Raw genomic sequence first — 18,478 nt, 5'->3', positions numbered from 1 at the left:
CAACAAATATAATGGATAAATACAATTTAAATGAATATCATTGTATTATTAAATACATTTCGTTTTAATTTTTTTAATATATAACAGTTTTTGTGAGATCCATCCATTCAGTTAAAATGTCAGGCTTTGCAAGTCAAATGCATGAGTAAGAGACGACATTTTAGTAAACGGGTATGAAGAAAAAGCCTTTAAATTAACATTTCATGCTAGGTTTAAATGAGTGGAAAATGAGATCCACTGCTCTTGGGTATCAGGCAAGAGTTATGTCTCTTTTCAGCTTTAATTCAGCCCTGCAGTGATTGCTTTACCATTAGACCAAAGTCCATATTCACACACACCAACAGAAACATCTGCTGACTGTTAACCGCTGCCTACAGAACGTGATTTTGCTGTATGTCTATCTGATTTCTTTCATGCCAATTGGCCCCTTCATTCTGACATCTGCTTTTTTCCTTGGGACTTCTTTTTTTCTGCATCTCTGTTCTTCTCCTTCCTCCTGAATTGATTTTCATGCTCTATCAGTAACCGTGCTCCCTGTGTCAGACATTCAGTAAATCATCCTGAGGACTCTGTTAGGAAGAAAGAAACACACATCCAATCACGCACACTACCTCAACTCTATAGTGACATTTGATTGTTTTCTCCTCTTTGTCGTTCTCTCTGCCCTCTAAAACCTCTAATTCTCCTCTGACGCCTGGTCTGAGCTGAGACCACATCACATCTGGAGTTCATTTTACCCAAACACACACACTTACCCTGCCCTGTGTCACACACTTTCTCCTCTGCTTTAAAACTGTTCTGTCCTCTATGCTCACTCTCCCTGTCACTCTTTTTAAACTCCTCTTTCCAAACACTCACTCCATCATTCACTCTTATTTCTTGCTCTGATTTTTGTTTTTCTTCTTTAACGCCCTTCTGCTGCAGCTGTTGCCATTCCCAAACACTGAGTAATAATGCCAGCCAGAAAACGTGCACTCACACACACTTTAGCCTTTCACCCATAAATACCTCACCCACATCTCTACGAGTCACACGGCCTGACATGGAATAGCAGCAGTTCAATAAGTGAGTAACAGTGTGTGTGTGTGTAAATCAGAGGTTTGGAAACAATTTTAAACTGTATATGGGAGCTGAATGGGACCTGCCGGGTTTGTGCATGTTTATTTGTGTTTAGTCAGGTATAGTTTATTTCTATAACAGCTTCAGTGAACGAGTAAGCATGCATGGCTATGGAATGGGGAGACTGGGGCTAGTTGTCACATTGGGATGCAGTTACATCTCAGTAACTATGAGGTTTTGCACGAAAAGTTCAAGACTTTAACTATGTTCTCTGGATAAGAATGGGAAAGCTGTTCGTGTTTTACATTTATGTCTTTTAAATGAAATAATTTTATGCAGTTTATTTTATTATTTTACTTTATATACTTTAAGGTATGCGTGTACAAAGAAATTATAATATTATGTTACATATAATATAATATAATATAATATTGCAAGAATTAAATTGATCAAAAGTGACAGTAAAGTCATTTATAATGTTACCAGGCATAAAAAACACCAGAGGCCCACTATACACACACATATCCTGAAATGCACATTTGCTGTGCTCTGAACACAAACTCACACACTGGATAGTTAAGAGTGCATGAACTGCCTGATTTCAATAAAGCTGCTGTGACAACTCTCACAGCAGTTTAAACTCTCCCACACTGTGCTCCAGATAAAAAGGGCAGTTCTTTAATGAATAACCATAAAGAGAGTTAAAGTTGATTTGGTGCTGAATGCATGTTTTAATACTGTTTCACCACACAAAACTATAGAGAGAGATGCTAAGATACAAGGGCATAACAGCTAGAACAAACTTATGGTAACACTACAAAGCTGTCCATAAAGAAACTGAACATGTATGTTTGAAAAATACAAGTATGCCTGATGGTTGAATAAGTTGCAGTGAGTATGAGTGCCTCCTGCTGGCTAAGTCTTGTGCTACACCAGAATCACTAGAGTGGATCCACCAAAGTTCAGCATCCCATCGAAAGCTTCATCACCAAAGGTCTAATATTCACGCCACCATAAGACCACTGACACCGAACAGAGCAGAGAGTGTTTGGAGTCTCCCCTTTGAATTTACACTAGCTGGAAAAGAGATAGAGAGAGGTCAAAGGTCACATTTGACACGGTGGGCCTTTCATCCTGAGACTTTATAGATCTGGGGCAACTCAATCAGAGCCCACACACAAACAACCCATTTTGTTTATAGATAGGCTAGGCCTATATAAATTCTTTTAAGCATTTAAGCCTTCAGAACAAAAGTTTTCAAAATCTTGAGAAACATACTATAAATGCGATCAAGAGTGTCCAAATTTCGACTGTTAAATACATATATATCTTGTAGAAATGCAATACTAATAATGAATTTGCAATACATATTCTGTTTATGTATTTATTTATTTGTTTGTTTGCCAATTTAATTATCTAGGCATTAATAAAAATCTGATGATGTCCATCATTTATTTAATGTACAATTTATTGTACATTAATGTATATTTATTTAATTTACATGTACATTTAGTCATTTAGCAGATGCTTTTATCCAAATCGACTTACAAATGAGGGCAACACAAGCAATCAAAACCAACAAAAGAGCAATAAAATGTAAGTGCTGTGACAAGTCTCGGTAAATCTAATGCAGTACACGTTTTTTAAATAATAAATAAAAACAAGTAGATAGAATAGAAAAAGAATAGAAAACATTATATTTTATATTTGTTCATTTGTTTATTTACAATATCTTCAAATGATATTTGCACATAATTTAATACTTAACGAGTGCTGTTGAAAAAGTCTGCCGAAAGGTGGCGGTGTTTCCATTTGCTCGCGATAAAGCAGGTGTGTTTTCATTTTTCAACGGAATTCCACAAGCAGGTACTTCAGAGATGGTCCACGTGTGGCTTTGTTTAAAGAAAAAAATATCTGGACAGGTTCTCAGCAGTTTCCTCAACGCCCTATCGCTCAGTTGGACTGAAATAGACCTCTCAGAAGTTTTTCATACAAAGGTTTGTCTGACACGCGTCTAAGTTCAAAATGCAGCGAATATGGACGGACTGTGAAAGTGTCGAGGAAAACTTTGCAAAGGCGACCTCGTAATAAGTCGCCTTACAGATAAGATTTAAAGATAGAGCCAGAGAGAAACATTTAATGTTGTGACTGACTCCCTTGAGGGAGACGCGTAGTCAGGCGTGAACTCCTTCACTTCCCCATTCTGCCCACTCGCTTCAGTCCTTCCGCAAAGCAGGTGTTTCAAACAGCGCTTTGTTTCAGATGCAGAGGCTTCTAACTGGTGTGCGTTTGTGCATTTACACTTTCCCATTTAAGTGATATAATGTCCAACATTCACTAAGTCAGTTAGGCTTAGATTTGCTAGGCTCGAGTTTAGAGGACACCATGAAGTTTAACGGGCATCTGAAGTTGCGCATCGGCGAAGCGGTGGACCTGAAGCCCACGACCACCTCTATGCGACATGCCGTGATGTTCAGCAAGGCGAACCAGACCCTGGACCCGTACATCGTAGTGAAAGTGGACGAGTATAAGATCGGACAGACGCACACCAAGCAGAAAACCAACATGCCCACTTATAACGAGGAGTTCTCCGTTAACGTCAACAACGGCAAGCAGGTAGAGCTAGCCATTTTTCACGACGCACCGATCGGGTACGACGACTTCGTGGCCAACTGCACCATTCAGTTTGATGATCTGATGAAGAGCACAAACAGAGAGGAGTCTTTTGAAGGATGGGTGAGGAATGTTTATTATATAGCTGTGTTAAATTTCCCCTGACCTGTTTAGACATTTGCATCTTTCCTTAAGGATTGTGAGAAACTGTCTACTTAAAATTGGTGGAGATTGATTTTTGTATGTTGACATGACAATTAGAAAAGTTCAGAAACAGCAAGGCATGTTTGCTCTGATGGGGCAGACAGTGAGCATCTATGGATGGATTAATTGTCCTATATGCAGAATAGAGGTGAGACTGTGAAAAGTTTAAAATGATGAGGATGCTTATGCATCTGGTGGCATTGGAGGGATTTGTGTTTGTAGAAAAGTGCATGTTGATAACAAGACCAGAAAGCAAAACAGTATTTAGTACAGTACTTGGGTGCACACTAAAGACAAATCATGCAACGAAAGACAGTGTTGGACCATAAAATGTCAGCATACTTAAATACAAAATAGAGAAGCCTCGGGTGTGTTGTAACACATTTTATTTCAAAGTCTGTAACTCTGTTATTCATTTGTGCTGTCCTAAACTTTGATACAATATTCTCATGTTTGCCTGCGGCAAATTAAGAAAAGTTTATTAATGTACTAATTATCAAAATTAATATCAAAATTAATTAAATAAGTAAGCAAATTCATATCAGGTACGAAGAATGCTGTTGTTACAATCTGTCCCACTACCAGGTCACTTGTAACGCTACCTGAAAACATGTTAAATTATATGCATGAATTATTCTGATAATCAAATTTACTTTTTTTTTTTTAAGTAATGAATATGCCATCCCCCATCACCATACTGCACACCTATCAACCTACATTTAATTTAAACATTTTGATTCAAAATTTATGTTCATGCATTTGGCAGACCAAAGTGTTTACATTGGCTTTAAAGTATACATTGTATCAGTTCAACCATTCCTTAGGAATCGAACCATGATATTGGCGTTGCTAGCACCATACTCTACTGTTTGAGCCACATGAATGCTATGAAATGGTTAACATTGAGGAATTTTAATTCAAAACAGCATTTGAAATCAAAATCAATTATATGTAAAACATAGGCTAATGCACACACCGTTTTGGCTTTTGAAGTTGATCAGCCTGTTTTATCACAGTTGTGGCAAATGTGGCTTGTATGATTTTATGCAATCTTTGTCTTCAGCAGAAAAACACATTAGAAAGTGTTACAGCCCTCTCCATCTGCAGCTATGATATTCCTGCTTCTTCTTCTTAAAAAAATATGTTTCTTTACATTTATTTTTATGTTTATTAAAGACTTGTGTTTAAATGCTTCGAAAAGCTTGTGCTATGTTGTGTTTTGTGTTAGGCTATGTGAGTTCATCCCTATAGTTAATTTCTAATTGGTTAAACTGGTATTACAGCACTCCCCAGTTTCCCCTAAACCTCACACTGTTGGTTTAATTGTGCTGTGTTCCTTTTGTCATGCTCTGTTGTGTTGCATTGTGCTCTTTTGTTTTGTTTTATTTTGTTCTGTACTATTGTATTATGTTGTTGTTTTTTTGTGTAGTCTCGTTTGTTTTGTGCTGCTGTGTTTTTCCTTTGTGTGTGAACAGCAGACTTGTTGAGGTTATGAGTGTTATCATTTTCCACCATCATCTGTGTGGGTTCACAGTTCACACTTACACCCATATGTCCGACAATGCATTGCTCACTGATCCAGAATCAGGCCTTTGACTGCAGTTCTAGACACAGATGAAGCTATCCTGATGCATGATCAGAGGTTAACGAAAAGAAGTCGAGGCTTAATGCACAGTCAGTCAATACAATTCGGACTCTCCGTGGGATGGTTGCAGCTAAGATCAGCTGAAACATCTTGCTCTGTGGTTTTAGCATCTTCTGTGATCTAAACACCACCAGTTCCATGTCTACATGCCGCCTTCAGAGCTAATTCATATCAGTGTGTTAACTCAACACTGCAGCAGGGTCACTAGGACACAATAGTTGTAAAACACTTGTTGTCAGCATTTCAGTGACCAGGCTGAACATGCACATGCAAATCAGCTTGCTTTTCCTCAGCAGAAGTAGTGAAAGTCGTCTTGTAACCTTATTATTCAGCCCAAGTATTGTTAGTTCTCCTTTCCCAGAATGCACATGCACAGGGACATTATTTTTAGAGATACCGATCATCTTGTTTTTACTGTACATGTCCTGAACATTTGTTCATTTAGTGAACAGTAACATGGGGATACACTTTGTTATTAGCTCAAGGTTATTTTAAGTTCAACTTATACTGTATGTAATATATAAAGTATATACTTTAAATGACTATTATTATTTTTAAATGCTTGTCTAGAAATTGTTTAAAATATAATCTCAATTCTTTGAGGTCATAAACTGTAATACATGAAATAGAATTGTTCGTAAAAAAAATAGAAAAAAGTAAAAAGTTTTAGATGATTGCTCAAAATGTCATGTAAACTATGCATGTATGCATCTAAAATGCAAATTTTAATGTGTTTCAGATATGTTTGGTGCAAAAAAACATTTAAAGTAAGTCAGGAAATGTTCAGATAAGGATTACTATTTAAAATAAATGCTGTTCTTTTGAACTTTGAAAGAATGTTGAAAAAAGTATCAGGGTTTCTATTAAAATATTAAGCAGCACAAACTGTTTTCAACACTGATAATAATAAGAAATGTTTCTTCAGCACCAAATCATCTGACACTGAAGACTGGAGTGATGACTGCTGAAAATTCAGCTTTGCCATCACAGAAATAAATAACATTTTGAAATAGATTAAAACAGAAAACAGTTATTTTAAAGTGTAATTATATTTCACAATATTTGTGTTTTTAGTGTATTTCTTGTCAAATAAATGCAGTGTTGGTGAACGTAAGAGACTCGGAAACATTTTTAAAAAATCTTACTGACCCTAAACTTTTAAACATTATTGTACATCTAATCACCTTCTATTGGGTTCCAGATGAAGTTCAGTGGACCTTAGAGATACAATGCCCCATTTTTATTGGTTCTGCAGCTGCAGGTCACATAACCGCTAATTAATGATACTCTGCTTTCAGTCTGTCTGGGCTGTGAGCGTTTTGTGCCAAGTTTCGGTCTCTGTGAGTGTGTGTATTTTTTTCTGTGTAGAGCCTCAGGCTTTTGGGACAGATGGTATGTGAAACCTGCAGTTCAAAACAGCACTCACACAAGTAAGAGTGTGTTTGCGTGTGTACGAGCTTCCATATATGGGGACTGCCTCTAGGAATCCAGCAGTTTCTGTTATGCTATCTTATCATTCAGTGAAACTAGCATCAAAAGTGTATAAAATGGAAGTTGTGTGTATTGGAGATACACATTCTGTCATAGTCTGCGTGAATCTTTCTGCTTTCAGTTCTGACCAAATGAAAAGAAGTATGAGTGTGGTGGAAAGAAATATTCAGTTGAACTCAATTGAAAGTTGCTAAAGCAAAATAGTTTAAAAATAACTTTTAGCATTCTGTATGCTAATTATGGCTAATCATTGACAACAAAGATGTAATGATGTTTTGCTAATTATCATCAGACTTCTATTTAGACCACCACCTTCCATTCAACCACACAGCCTCAATGCTGACATCCAAAGATGTCTTTTCTGAGTTGGCAACTCCCTTGTTTATGCTGCTTGCATGCGATATCTCTTATCCCTATAGTTTGTTTCTTTCATCCATGATTCTGTCGTAACACAAGCACATAGGGTTTATTTCTGGATCACATGCACGTCGACACACGCCCACAAAGTTGGTTTTCTACAAACTTTACCACAGGCACACAAACGACCCCCCCCCTCCCTTACCCCTTGCTGTCTCTTTCCATTTCTGAGTTTGTCTTTCCATTTATCTCTCTTCTCTTTTTGCTCTACAGTAATTTGAAGTCTAGCTCTGATATTTCACTCATGCCTGACCTCATTTACATTTTCCGTGGTGTCAATGTGTAACTGCTGTGGACGGTATTAGTGGGTTGTGTGATTGGTTGTATTTGGCACATATTGTTTTCAACATGTGCATGTTTGCCTGAATTTGTAACATGAAAAAAAAACAGACTTGTCATACAAAAGTGTTATACACATTTTTTCCCCCTTTATTTGTATAGCGCTTTATACAATACTGATTGTGTCAAAGCAGCTTTACAGTGTCAAACAGGAAAATAGTTTGTCAATAATGTAAGAAGACAATAACAAAGAGTCATTTTTCAGCTAAAGTCAGTTCATTGATGATTCCAATAGTGTCTGTGCAATCAGTCAGTCAAGTGTCCCCAACTAAGCAAGCCAAAGGCGTCAGTGGCAAGGAACCAAAACTCCATCAGTGACAGAAATGGAGAAAAAACCTTGGGAGAAACCAGGCTCAGTCGGGGGGCCAGTTCTCCTCTGGCCAGACGATACCAGCATGTCGTGGTTTAATTCCAGGCTGCAACAAGGGTGCAGAGGGCTTCTCACAGTCCTGGACAAATTGAAAATGAACTTTAAAAATGTTTTCTAGAAGGCCTGTGAATATCAGGGAAATGGTGAAATCTTAAAAGGTCACAGAAAAGTCATCAAAAAGTCGTCATCAGTTACAATCAATTCTTAAGTGTTTCTTTGTCAAAAAATAAATAAATAAACATAAATAAAATAAAAATATCTTGGTCAGAAAGTGTGGAAAGCATTTAAAAAAAAAAAAGAATTTAAAATATAATGTTGTATTTATTTAACATTTGTATCGCTAAGTAATTCCCATACTTCTGTTTGTGTTGTTTGATAGTTTTGATCAATTTACTATAATTCAAATTTAGAAAATATTATAAAAATAATGAAAATGAGTATTTAAATGAGTAGTTGTGTCCAAACTTTTAACTGTGTTAAATTTAAAATGTTAGAACAACTTTTTTAATATTCAATGTCTAAATTAATATCTAATTATTTTTATTTGTATTTGTATTTATTTTTTTGTTGCAGATTGATCTTGAACCTGAGGGTAAGGTCTACATCCTGGTTACTCTCACAGGCTCATTTATAGATGGTGAGTCCCTCCTCTCATTTTTTCCCCTCTATAGCTCTTCTTTTCTTTTTTGGTTTCTTTCTTTTAAATCTTTTTTTGTTTGTTTTGTATTTTTTTAAATGGTTTCTATTTCTTTTAAATCTTTTCATGCAGAAATATAAATGTATTCATACATTTTGAAACATCAGTTTGACAGTCAGTATGACTGGGCTATTTTTGCACTGGAGCACAGAGGCGTATCGAGAACACGCGGTCTGTTTCATAGTCAATGACAGAATAAAAGATGAAAATATAAAACTCTTCTTGATGAATTGCACTGTCTAGTCCTTGATGGTGGAAACACGCATGCACACAAACACTTAATTTCCTCCACTTGCTGTTAAGGTGTCGCTTAACTAAATGTTAACATGCTACCAGACTTGTCAACACACTAAGACACACAAAGCCAACTTTAGTCAGTTTTTTTTAGACAGAGCATCTTTCAGAGCATCTTATGCGTGAAGTGTATGCTATGTGCGAATCGCTCACCCGCTGTGCAGGGGTGTGTGAAGCTGGCTTCCTTTAAAGGCCTGTGGTTAGGCCTGCAGAGAATAGACTAGACTTAATAATACCAGTGAACCGGGGGCTCATAATCTGTCTCTCTTCCCCCTCACAAAGTCAGCAGTATGTTACATGGCATTATAGGAAATACCTATGTATTGTAAGAAGATAATGCATCATGAAATAATAAAAGCTTTTCTGTTTCTCTGTGTTTAGATGATGCTGGAGGAAACACGCGTCCCTATAAAGAATTTACTCGAAAGCGGCAACAGGCAGTTCGAAGAAAAATCCACCAAGTAAACGGGCACAAGTTCATGTCGACCTTTCTAAAGCAACCAACATTCTGCTTCCACTGCAAAGATTTTATATGGTATTGCACTTTTGACACAAATGTACATATATATTTTTTTAAATAGCACATTTTTGTGAGCGTTTTAAAATATGTAACTGAAAGCTTATGAGTTAAAGCCCATGAGGGATGACTGGGAGACCTTCAGCAAGATATTTATATTCATCTGCAGGGGGAATGTCCCTGTAATAAGGTTACTGTAGGTGTTTTTGAACACCTTTAGCATTAGCTAAATGAAAAATTTGTAGGTCTTTTTAAGAATGGATTTAAACAGTAAAAAAATAAAATAAATAAAATAAACAGAGCTGAGAATACTAAACTCTTATTGGTAAGAGGCTGAAAGTATGAAAAAATTATCCAAAAATATTTAAAGGGGTCATATGATGCGATTTCAAGTTTTCCTTTTGTCTTTACATTTATTTTGAAAGATGAAGCTCGCGATTATGGTAAGGGGCGTTACATTTCCGACGCGTGCTTGTGGTGTTCGGCCAATCACAATGCACTGGGTCAGCTGGCCAATCAGAGCAGACTGCGCTTGTCGGAAGGAGGGACTTTGTAGAAAACGAAGCGTTTGAGAGAGGCGGGGCATAGAGGACCTACAATAATGTACAGTATTTGAAAAATAATGTGTTTTTGAACATTAAAGCATGTCAACATATTCTGTTACACCAAATACACAAAATAATGATCTTTAAAAAAGCATCATATGACCCCTTTAATAAACAAGCACACAAAGGATAGAAATGTGTACATTGTTATTTGCATTTGAATTTTGCAGTGACATTCTGCAGGCAAAGGTTCCTACAAATTAGTAATCGATAACATTTGAATCATTGTAGAATGTCAGGTAGAGTTCATTCTTTTGTAAATGGACAGGTGCCCCTTTTGTGACACTTTTTTTTGCATTGTGTGTAGAACTACTTTTCTATACAAATAAAGTTTATTATTAAAATCAAAAATTGAGAACAATATACATTACAAAATAAAAGTGTTTTACAGGGAATTTTGTGTATAAATGCTTAAAGTGAGTGGCTGAACAAACTTTGTTATATTTTAATTGTATGTTTTTTTGTGTGTTTTCTTTGTTCCAGGGGTGTTTTTGGAAAACAGGGCTACCAATGTCAAGGTGAGTTGACACTCTGTCTCTGTATTCATGGACGTGATCTGTGTTTAAATTGATTGTATTATTGGTTATAATCAGCTGTGTGTGTTTGTATGTGTGCATGTTAGTGTGCACCTGTGTGGTACATAAGCGATGTCATCAGTTTGTGGTTACGGTCTGTCCACGCATGAAGAAACCTGCCAAGGAACAGGTAATGCAACCCTAACCTAAAAAGCTTTTGTAGTCCATTTTTGTATGTGGGGGGATTCTCACAGTATGGCTTGTCTGGGTTTTTCTTTTCATCTCTGGGCGATTTTAGAAATTTTGGCCAAGGAATTTCTGAGAAAGACAGACCAATTTTGTCATATGTTGGTGAAGTGACTGCTGGCTGTGTCCTAATAAACACAGATGCCATTTTCCCACCTACTGGTCAGGAATAGAATTGCTGAAACGTACTGTTCTTTTTTTTTTATTTTATACTTTGTTCCTTCTTTTTACAGACTACAAATCAGGGTTTCAGTATAAACATTCCCCATAAGTTCAACATCCACAATTATAAGGTTCCTACCTTCTGCGACCACTGTGGCTCTTTGCTGTGGGGCCTCGTACGGCAAGGATTACACTGCAAAAGTACTTTTCTCTCTTTCTGTCAGCCCTCCTTGTTCACCATTAATGCATCCATCAGTCTTATTGATGCTGTTATGTGAAGCTCATCTGGTTTGTTGTGTTTTTACATCTGTAGTTTGTAAAATGAATGTCCATATCCGCTGTAAGGGAAATGTTGCCCCAAACTGTGGAGTCAACAATGTAGAACTGGCCAATAAATTGGCAGAAATGGGCCTTCAGCCGGGAGGAATGACCAAACGCAACTCAATGGTAAATACACACATGTGCACTCAGTCTTTTCAAAAGCGAAATATGTGATCTGTCTGTCTGTGTAAATCTCTCAGTTTAAGTTTAATGTGCTTTTTTGACATTACACATAACTGTACATTCTAAGCTGCATGCACCAAAAATAGGACAAAATAAAACTTTAGTGAAGTAAACAAAGAAATTAAGGGAAGTAACACAGGACCATCAACAGAACTATTGATGTTGAATGATAAAATGTACTGAATGAGTAATACATAAAGTCTGTAAGGAAAAAATAATTTGTCTCTCTTCTCAGGGTCTCGCAGGTATGGACACTCAGTGCCGTACATTGAGCGTGAGAGGAGATCGAGGGCAATCTAAAAAAGACCCAAATCGAAAGCTGGGAATCTCTAACTTCACACTCTTGCAGGTGTTGGGAAAAGGCAGCTTCGGCAAGGTCTGTGTTTAAGAATGTTCCTCTTTACATCAGGTCCAATATGACTGTGTTGCACAAATATTGCAGACTACTTGTTACATATATAATGTTATGGAACTGTTTATATAATTGTTTGAAGTTTTATTCGGTGTATATAAAAAAATTATATGCACTGAAAAAAAAAAACTTTAGATCATTGCTGTGCAAATGACTTTTAAACAATGTAATCTACGTCTTTGGGCTGTGCTGTTTCATATTAAAATATTATGCTGACAATTTTGTGCTAGAAAGTCTGGGTGACTATGTCTTCACAAATAAAAGGAAAGATAATTCACATGTATCACATGTACTTCACAAGTCTTGCTGTTGGTGTTCTGTATAAATAGGTGATGTTGGTCCGGTTGAATAGTTCGGATCAGGTGTTTGCAGTGAAGGTGTTAAAGAAGGACATCATACTGCAGGATGATGATGTGGAGTGCACGATGACAGAAAAACGAGTGTTATCCCTCGCTTCCACTCATCCTTACCTCACTCAGCTGTACTGTTGCTTCCAGACACCGGTGAGGAACAGACACATCACACATTCACCTAGCTATGTATTGTTTTTAAATTAAGCTAATTATAAATAAATCAATAAACCATATATGTTTGTATGTATGTATGTGTGTATATATATATATATATATATATATAATAGGGCTATAGAACCCTTGGTATATTCTGTTCTTTAAATGAGAGCATGTAGTTTTCACCTCATCAGTAGGGGGCAGTAGAGAATTAAGCATCAATATGTTATGTTGGTTCAATTCTACTTTGCATTTTCTGTGTATGTGTACTTTCTCTCTTTGTGTGTTGTGAGAGATCAGAGGTCTGCTATGTTCTGCTTCTGTGTTTTGCTTGAAGCCTTTAGAATAGAGAGGTCAACACTGAATCCCCTAATGTAGCTTTTACAATCATACAGACCCACCTGAAACACACACTGTAGCATTTGTAAGACTACATTGTTTGATTTAATTACTTTACCTTGAGTGTACGCAAGGTTTTAAAAACATGCGCACACACTGATTGCAAAAGGATTTGAAGACTTTCATGTTCAAGTTTTCATGTTCAGTCCAGCAGAACAGATCCGACATGATGACCTCTCTGGATTTATTACTGCAGAGTCCACATGAACATGGATGTGCAGGAACATCCTCAAGGTCTCGCTGCCAAATGTACAGTGTGTTTGTAATGAGGAATGGAATTTATGAACCGGTGTGTCTCTGCTCCTTCACAGCCCTGACGCACGCAATCAATCTCTTAACCCTCCACACGTGAGCAACATACAAAGCACACTCATGACCCTCTGGGGCCGGGTTAGGTTAGATAGCACCACAACGCGGTGGTGAAAATCAATGATCTCAGAGGGCCTGAGGTGTGTGGCACTGTTGCTGAGTGAATGTGCGTGTTTGTGTTTGTTAATGTGATGGACTTGGTCATTAGTGGATGTGCCATGGCGCTTTGATGGTCCAAATCTTGTCCACTTATCTCATTCCGGTGAAGAGCCACTCGCTTGGACAGGATGTCACTGATGAAAAGCAGCCAGCCACAGTTTTTTTTTTTTTTTTTTAACGTCATTTAGGGAAGGATAAATTTTAAATGGAACATACCACAGTTAAAGGCCTTTTCACACTGAATGTGAAAATTCGGCGCGATGGCGCTTTTGAATCGGAACAATAGATCCCTATTGGACTGTTCACACCAGGCGCGAAAAAGCAGGATTTTTTTTTCCCGTCCTGTGTATCGTCTGCCTGTTTTAGAATCAAAATCAACTTTAGATCACAATCGGAAGTTATTACAAGCACGATTGATGATGGTGTAACGTCGGTTTTAAGCAAAAACATTAATAATCACATACATTTTCAAGTGTAGCTTGATGCTAATTGTACCTCTAATTATTCTGGTAAGCATTATAGATAGTTTGTTTCTCTGGTGTAGAATCAAACATTTTAACTTTATAAGATTGGTATGGAAAAATTTGGCAGTCTCTGACTGTGAATGTTTGTAAAGAAGAAATGCATAAGAAATTAGTCCAGAAGTATTAGTATTACGCAAGTAGCACTAACCTTTCATTTTGCTCTTGGACACAAATGTCACTTTTCATCTGAAAATAAATATGACAGTTATCAATTATCCATTATGACTAAATTGTCAAAATAGTTTATTATTGTATTATAATAATTACCATAATATTAATTAATGCAATATTTGGTTTAGCATTTTACATGAATTGCATAAAATAAATAAAAAATTGGTTTAGTGTTATACATAAATTACAAAAAGAAAATAGTTAAAATGATGTTAGATGTATTCTGCAATAATAATCAAATAACAATCAGTGTAAGTTGACCATGGTGGGCTTCCTGTCCCAGAGGTTGGGCAAAATGGCCTTCTTTCATGATTTTCTTCTATAACAAACGAATATATTGGATTATGCATCATCATACTATACCTGCTGAAGTCATCTCTAAATATGGTACAGTTTTGCAGTAAATGCACACTGTTCTGTGGGCATCTTCCCCCACCTTACTCTGAATATTTCACTACTTTAAAGTCATTGCATTTCTCAAGAGCTTGTGTCCTGTTTTGTGTGCAGCATGTATCACACGGTCAGTAAACCGACTGTGGGTGGTCCCTGGGTGTGCAGTCTGAGTTTGATGCATTGGCCGTGCTGGACTTAAACAGAGACTTAGGGCTGTCAATTCAAACTTATGATGCACTTCATTTTAGATCACCTTCCAGCTCTCACAATCCCATAATCCTGTGCTTCCTGCAGTCTTCTTTGCTGACTAAACAGTATTTATGTTTCTGCTTTGTCTGCCTCTCCCATGAATCTTCTAATGGCTGTGACATGCTGGGTTAACTGTCTGGTTGGTTAAAAGACTCCCTGTAAGGAGCTGAATTTCCTGATGTTAAAGGTGGTAATCTAGTATTTGTTGTTGTCTTTTAAATGAATCTTTATCTTAATTTCTTAATCCTTTCACAGGAACGTCTGTTTTTTGTAATGGAGTTTGTGAATGGAGGAGATCTGATGTTTCATATTCAGAAATCGAGAAAGTTTGAGGAGAACAGAGCCAGATTCTACACAGCGGAGATCACATCTGCTTTAATATTCCTCCACAGCAAAGGAATAATATACAGGTTAGACAGACTGTTACGATCTTTAAAAGTCTAGGAGTTGTATCATAACACTTCATCCGCTATAATGTTGTCCACACCCTTCTTGTGCTTGATAACCAGATTATAACCCTGTACAATCAAAGCCCATCGCATCAAGCGTTGATTTTGATTATACATTCGCGACAGGAACACTAAAGGGTTATGATCGGTGGAAACGCTAACTGGAAGATTACTGGACCCCACATAAACATCAAAATATTGCAAAGCCATTAGCAACGCTAAAGCCTCCTTTTCAATAGTCGAATAGTTCAACTGGTGCTTATTGAACTTGCGTGAGAAATAACAAATAGGATGATCAATACCATCCTCATCTTCCTGAAGTAGTACTGCCCCCGCACCAACCGCACTCGCATCCACTTCCAATTTATAAACCAGCGAGTTGTTCGGGGCTGCCAAAATGGGTGCGCTGCACAGAAGATTTTTGATGGATTCAAACGCGTACTGACATTCATCAGACCATATAAAAGAGCAGGATGGACTAAGCAATGAAGTCAAAGGATGTGCGATAGTCGAAAAGTTTCTACAAAAGCTACGATAGTAGCCAGCCATACCCAGAAATCTCCGGAGTTCCCGGCGGGTAGTTGGAACTGGAAATTCGGCTATAGCGGCCACCTTCACTTCAATCGGGCGCACTTGACCTTGACCGACTTCTTTGCCTAGGTACGTAATAGTTGCTTGGCCGAATTCGCACTTCGCTAGATTTAAAGTCAGCGAAGCTTTAGCAAGACGATCAAACACAGTGCATAGCAAAGAAACATGTTCCGACCACTCAGTCGAATACACAACCAAATCATCAAGATATGCATTACACTGTGGGACTCCTGCAAGAACAACATTAATAAGCCGCTGAAAAGTTGCTGGTGCGTTACGCATCCCGAATGCCATCACTGAGTACTGTAGGAAGTTGTCGGGTGTTACAAAAGCTGAGATGTCAGAAGCGCGAGGCGTAAGAGGCACTTGCCCCAGTACCCTTTTAATAGATCTAATTTACTGACATATCGAGCTGAACCAAGATTGTCCATGCAGTCTTCCATTCGTGGCAATGGGAAACAATCTGGCACGGTAACAGCATTTACCTTACAATAGTCAGTACAAAATCTGGCAGTTCCATCGCTTTTCGGAACTAATAAACAGGGTGAGCTCCATGGGCTACAACTAGGTTTAGCAAATCCATGCTTAAGCAAATAATCGACCTCAGTATTCATAACAGCCCGTTTAGCGCTATTCACGCGATAAGCGTGTTGCTTGATCGGAGCAGCGTCACCTACCTTGATATCATGCTGTAAGACTGTGGTACGGGAAGGCACATCGTTAAACAGAGTAGAGAAATCGTTTACCAGCTGTACAATATCACATCTTTGTTGATCAGACAAGTGCGATAGATAAGAATTTAAATCACCCAATATCTCCGAATTCTTCAATCTGGCACACTGTTGAGTATGACGTAACCCCACATCATCCACAGTATCAGCAGCATCAATGAGATTCGCGACACCACAAGTTGTAACCGGAAACAAGGTGGAGGCAGCATCCTCATCTGCCTCTACAGCATCCTTCTGCAAAGTCTCTCTGTCATGAAAAGCCTTTAACGTATTAATATGACACACACGGGACTTCCGCTTCCCATCTGGAGTGCGAATTACGTAATCGGTGTCACTTAACTTCCTCAGCACGTCGTAAGGTCCTGAAAATCGTGCTGACAGAGCAGAACCAACGATCGGTAACAACACTAACACTTGATAACCTTCCGTAAATACGCGTTGTACAGACTTACGATCAAAATGGCATTTCAGCCGTTTCTGTGCGGACACCAACGTGTCTTTCGCCATGGAACAGGCTTTATGCAGACGCTCGCGGAATTTACTGACGTAATCCAACACATTAACTTTAGAGCTGGAATCGAACGCTAGCATATTCTCTTTAAGCATTTTCAGTGGGCCTCTAACAGTATGACCAAACACTAAATCGGCGGGGCTAAAGCCAAGACTTTCCTGCACAGCTTCTCTTACCGCAAACAACACCAATGGTACTCCCTCATCCCAATCCTTTCCCGTATCCAGGCAGTACTTTCGGAGCATCGACTTTAACGTTTGATGAAAACGCTCGAGTGCACCCTGGCTCTCGGGGTGATAGGCGCTTGCGATCCTGTGGGAAATATTCAAAGTTGTCAAAACTTGTGAAAAAAGTTTCGAAAGAAAATTTGTGCCTTGATCTGTTTGCACCACTTTCGGCAAACCGAACGTAGAAAAAAATTTCATAAGTGCTTTGACAACAACGGACGCCGTAATTTTCCTCAGAGGAATCACCTCCGGAAACCGTGTAGCACTACACATTACTGTCAATAAAAACTGATTTCCACTCTTGGTTCTAGGCGCGTGCAAAATGCACTTTTGTGCGCTCAAAATATGATCTTTCGCGCGCAGAATTGTGGCAGAAATGTAAGCCCATAAGCGAGGCAGCAGAAACAAGACGAGAGGGTGGGAAGGAAGAAACACATACGCATAGCACGTAACACAGACAAATGCAGAAATTAAAAGGATATTTAATTCAAAATGAAAATTCTGTTATTTAATTCCCCTTATGACGTTCTAAACACGTTTGACTTTCTTTAATGGAACATTAAAGGTGAAGTCAAATGAGTTTAGAACAACATGAGGGTGAGCAAATGATGATTGAAATTTAGTTTCTCGGTTGAATATTCCTTGTGTGCTTTCTCTACATTCTCTGAAGTGTTTTCCTTCCTCTTCTCTTTTTAATTGCCACTTTCGTGTCCTCTGAGGTTTATTAACACTGTGAGACTAATTCTTGCCTCAGCATTTCCATTATTACAAACCTTTACCACATAGATCTTTAAAGCTGCAGTGTAATACTGGAAAACGGCACTGAAGGAGAGCGCAAAATATCAGGTGGAATATACGTCAATTCTGTTGCAGTTCTTCTGGACAAATGGCAAAATATCAGCATTCATGCAGTTACTGTGGACTGAATGTGAATGTATGACAAAGTATAAGCATTATTTTGAGTGTGTGTGTGTGTGTGTGTGTGTGTGTGTGTGTGTGTCAGAGGCAAGCAATCATTATGACATGAAGTGCCATTTGTAATTTTTCTTTAAAAAGATTATAATGCAGGTTTTCATGCAGAAGTGGTTTACCAAGCAAATAAAAAATATTAACATAAATCTCTTTCTCTCTCTCTCTCTCTCTCTCTCTCTCTCTCTCTCTCTCTC

General features: G+C 37.9%; 1 protein-coding gene across 1 annotated transcript in view; it reads left to right on the top strand.

Annotated features, from left to right (window-relative positions):
• Window positions 1–2,921: 2,921 nt before the first annotated feature.
• The window catches only part of prkcha (protein kinase C, eta, a), a 20,041-nt gene continuing 4,484 nt past the window's right edge, over window positions 2,922–18,478 (top strand). Inside the window, exons 1-10 of the mRNA XM_016469988.1 lie at window positions 2,922–3,795; window positions 8,712–8,775; window positions 9,511–9,664; window positions 10,735–10,769; window positions 10,874–10,956; window positions 11,246–11,375; window positions 11,488–11,621; window positions 11,914–12,054; window positions 12,420–12,593; window positions 15,059–15,213. Of these exons, the coding sequence (XP_016325474.1) occupies window positions 3,445–3,795; window positions 8,712–8,775; window positions 9,511–9,664; window positions 10,735–10,769; window positions 10,874–10,956; window positions 11,246–11,375; window positions 11,488–11,621; window positions 11,914–12,054; window positions 12,420–12,593; window positions 15,059–15,213 (1,421 nt within the window). The 5' untranslated portion in view covers window positions 2,922–3,444. The remainder of the gene's footprint in view (window positions 3,796–8,711; window positions 8,776–9,510; window positions 9,665–10,734; window positions 10,770–10,873; window positions 10,957–11,245; window positions 11,376–11,487; window positions 11,622–11,913; window positions 12,055–12,419; window positions 12,594–15,058; window positions 15,214–18,478) is intronic.

The sequence above is a fragment of the Sinocyclocheilus anshuiensis genome, unplaced genomic scaffold, assembly GCF_001515605.1.
Source record: "Sinocyclocheilus anshuiensis isolate Anshui unplaced genomic scaffold, SAMN03320099.WGS_v1.1 scaffold1097, whole genome shotgun sequence".
In the NCBI taxonomy this organism is placed as follows: Eukaryota; Metazoa; Chordata; class Actinopteri; order Cypriniformes; family Cyprinidae; genus Sinocyclocheilus; species Sinocyclocheilus anshuiensis.
This window is presented reverse-complemented; position numbering and strand designations above follow the sequence as displayed.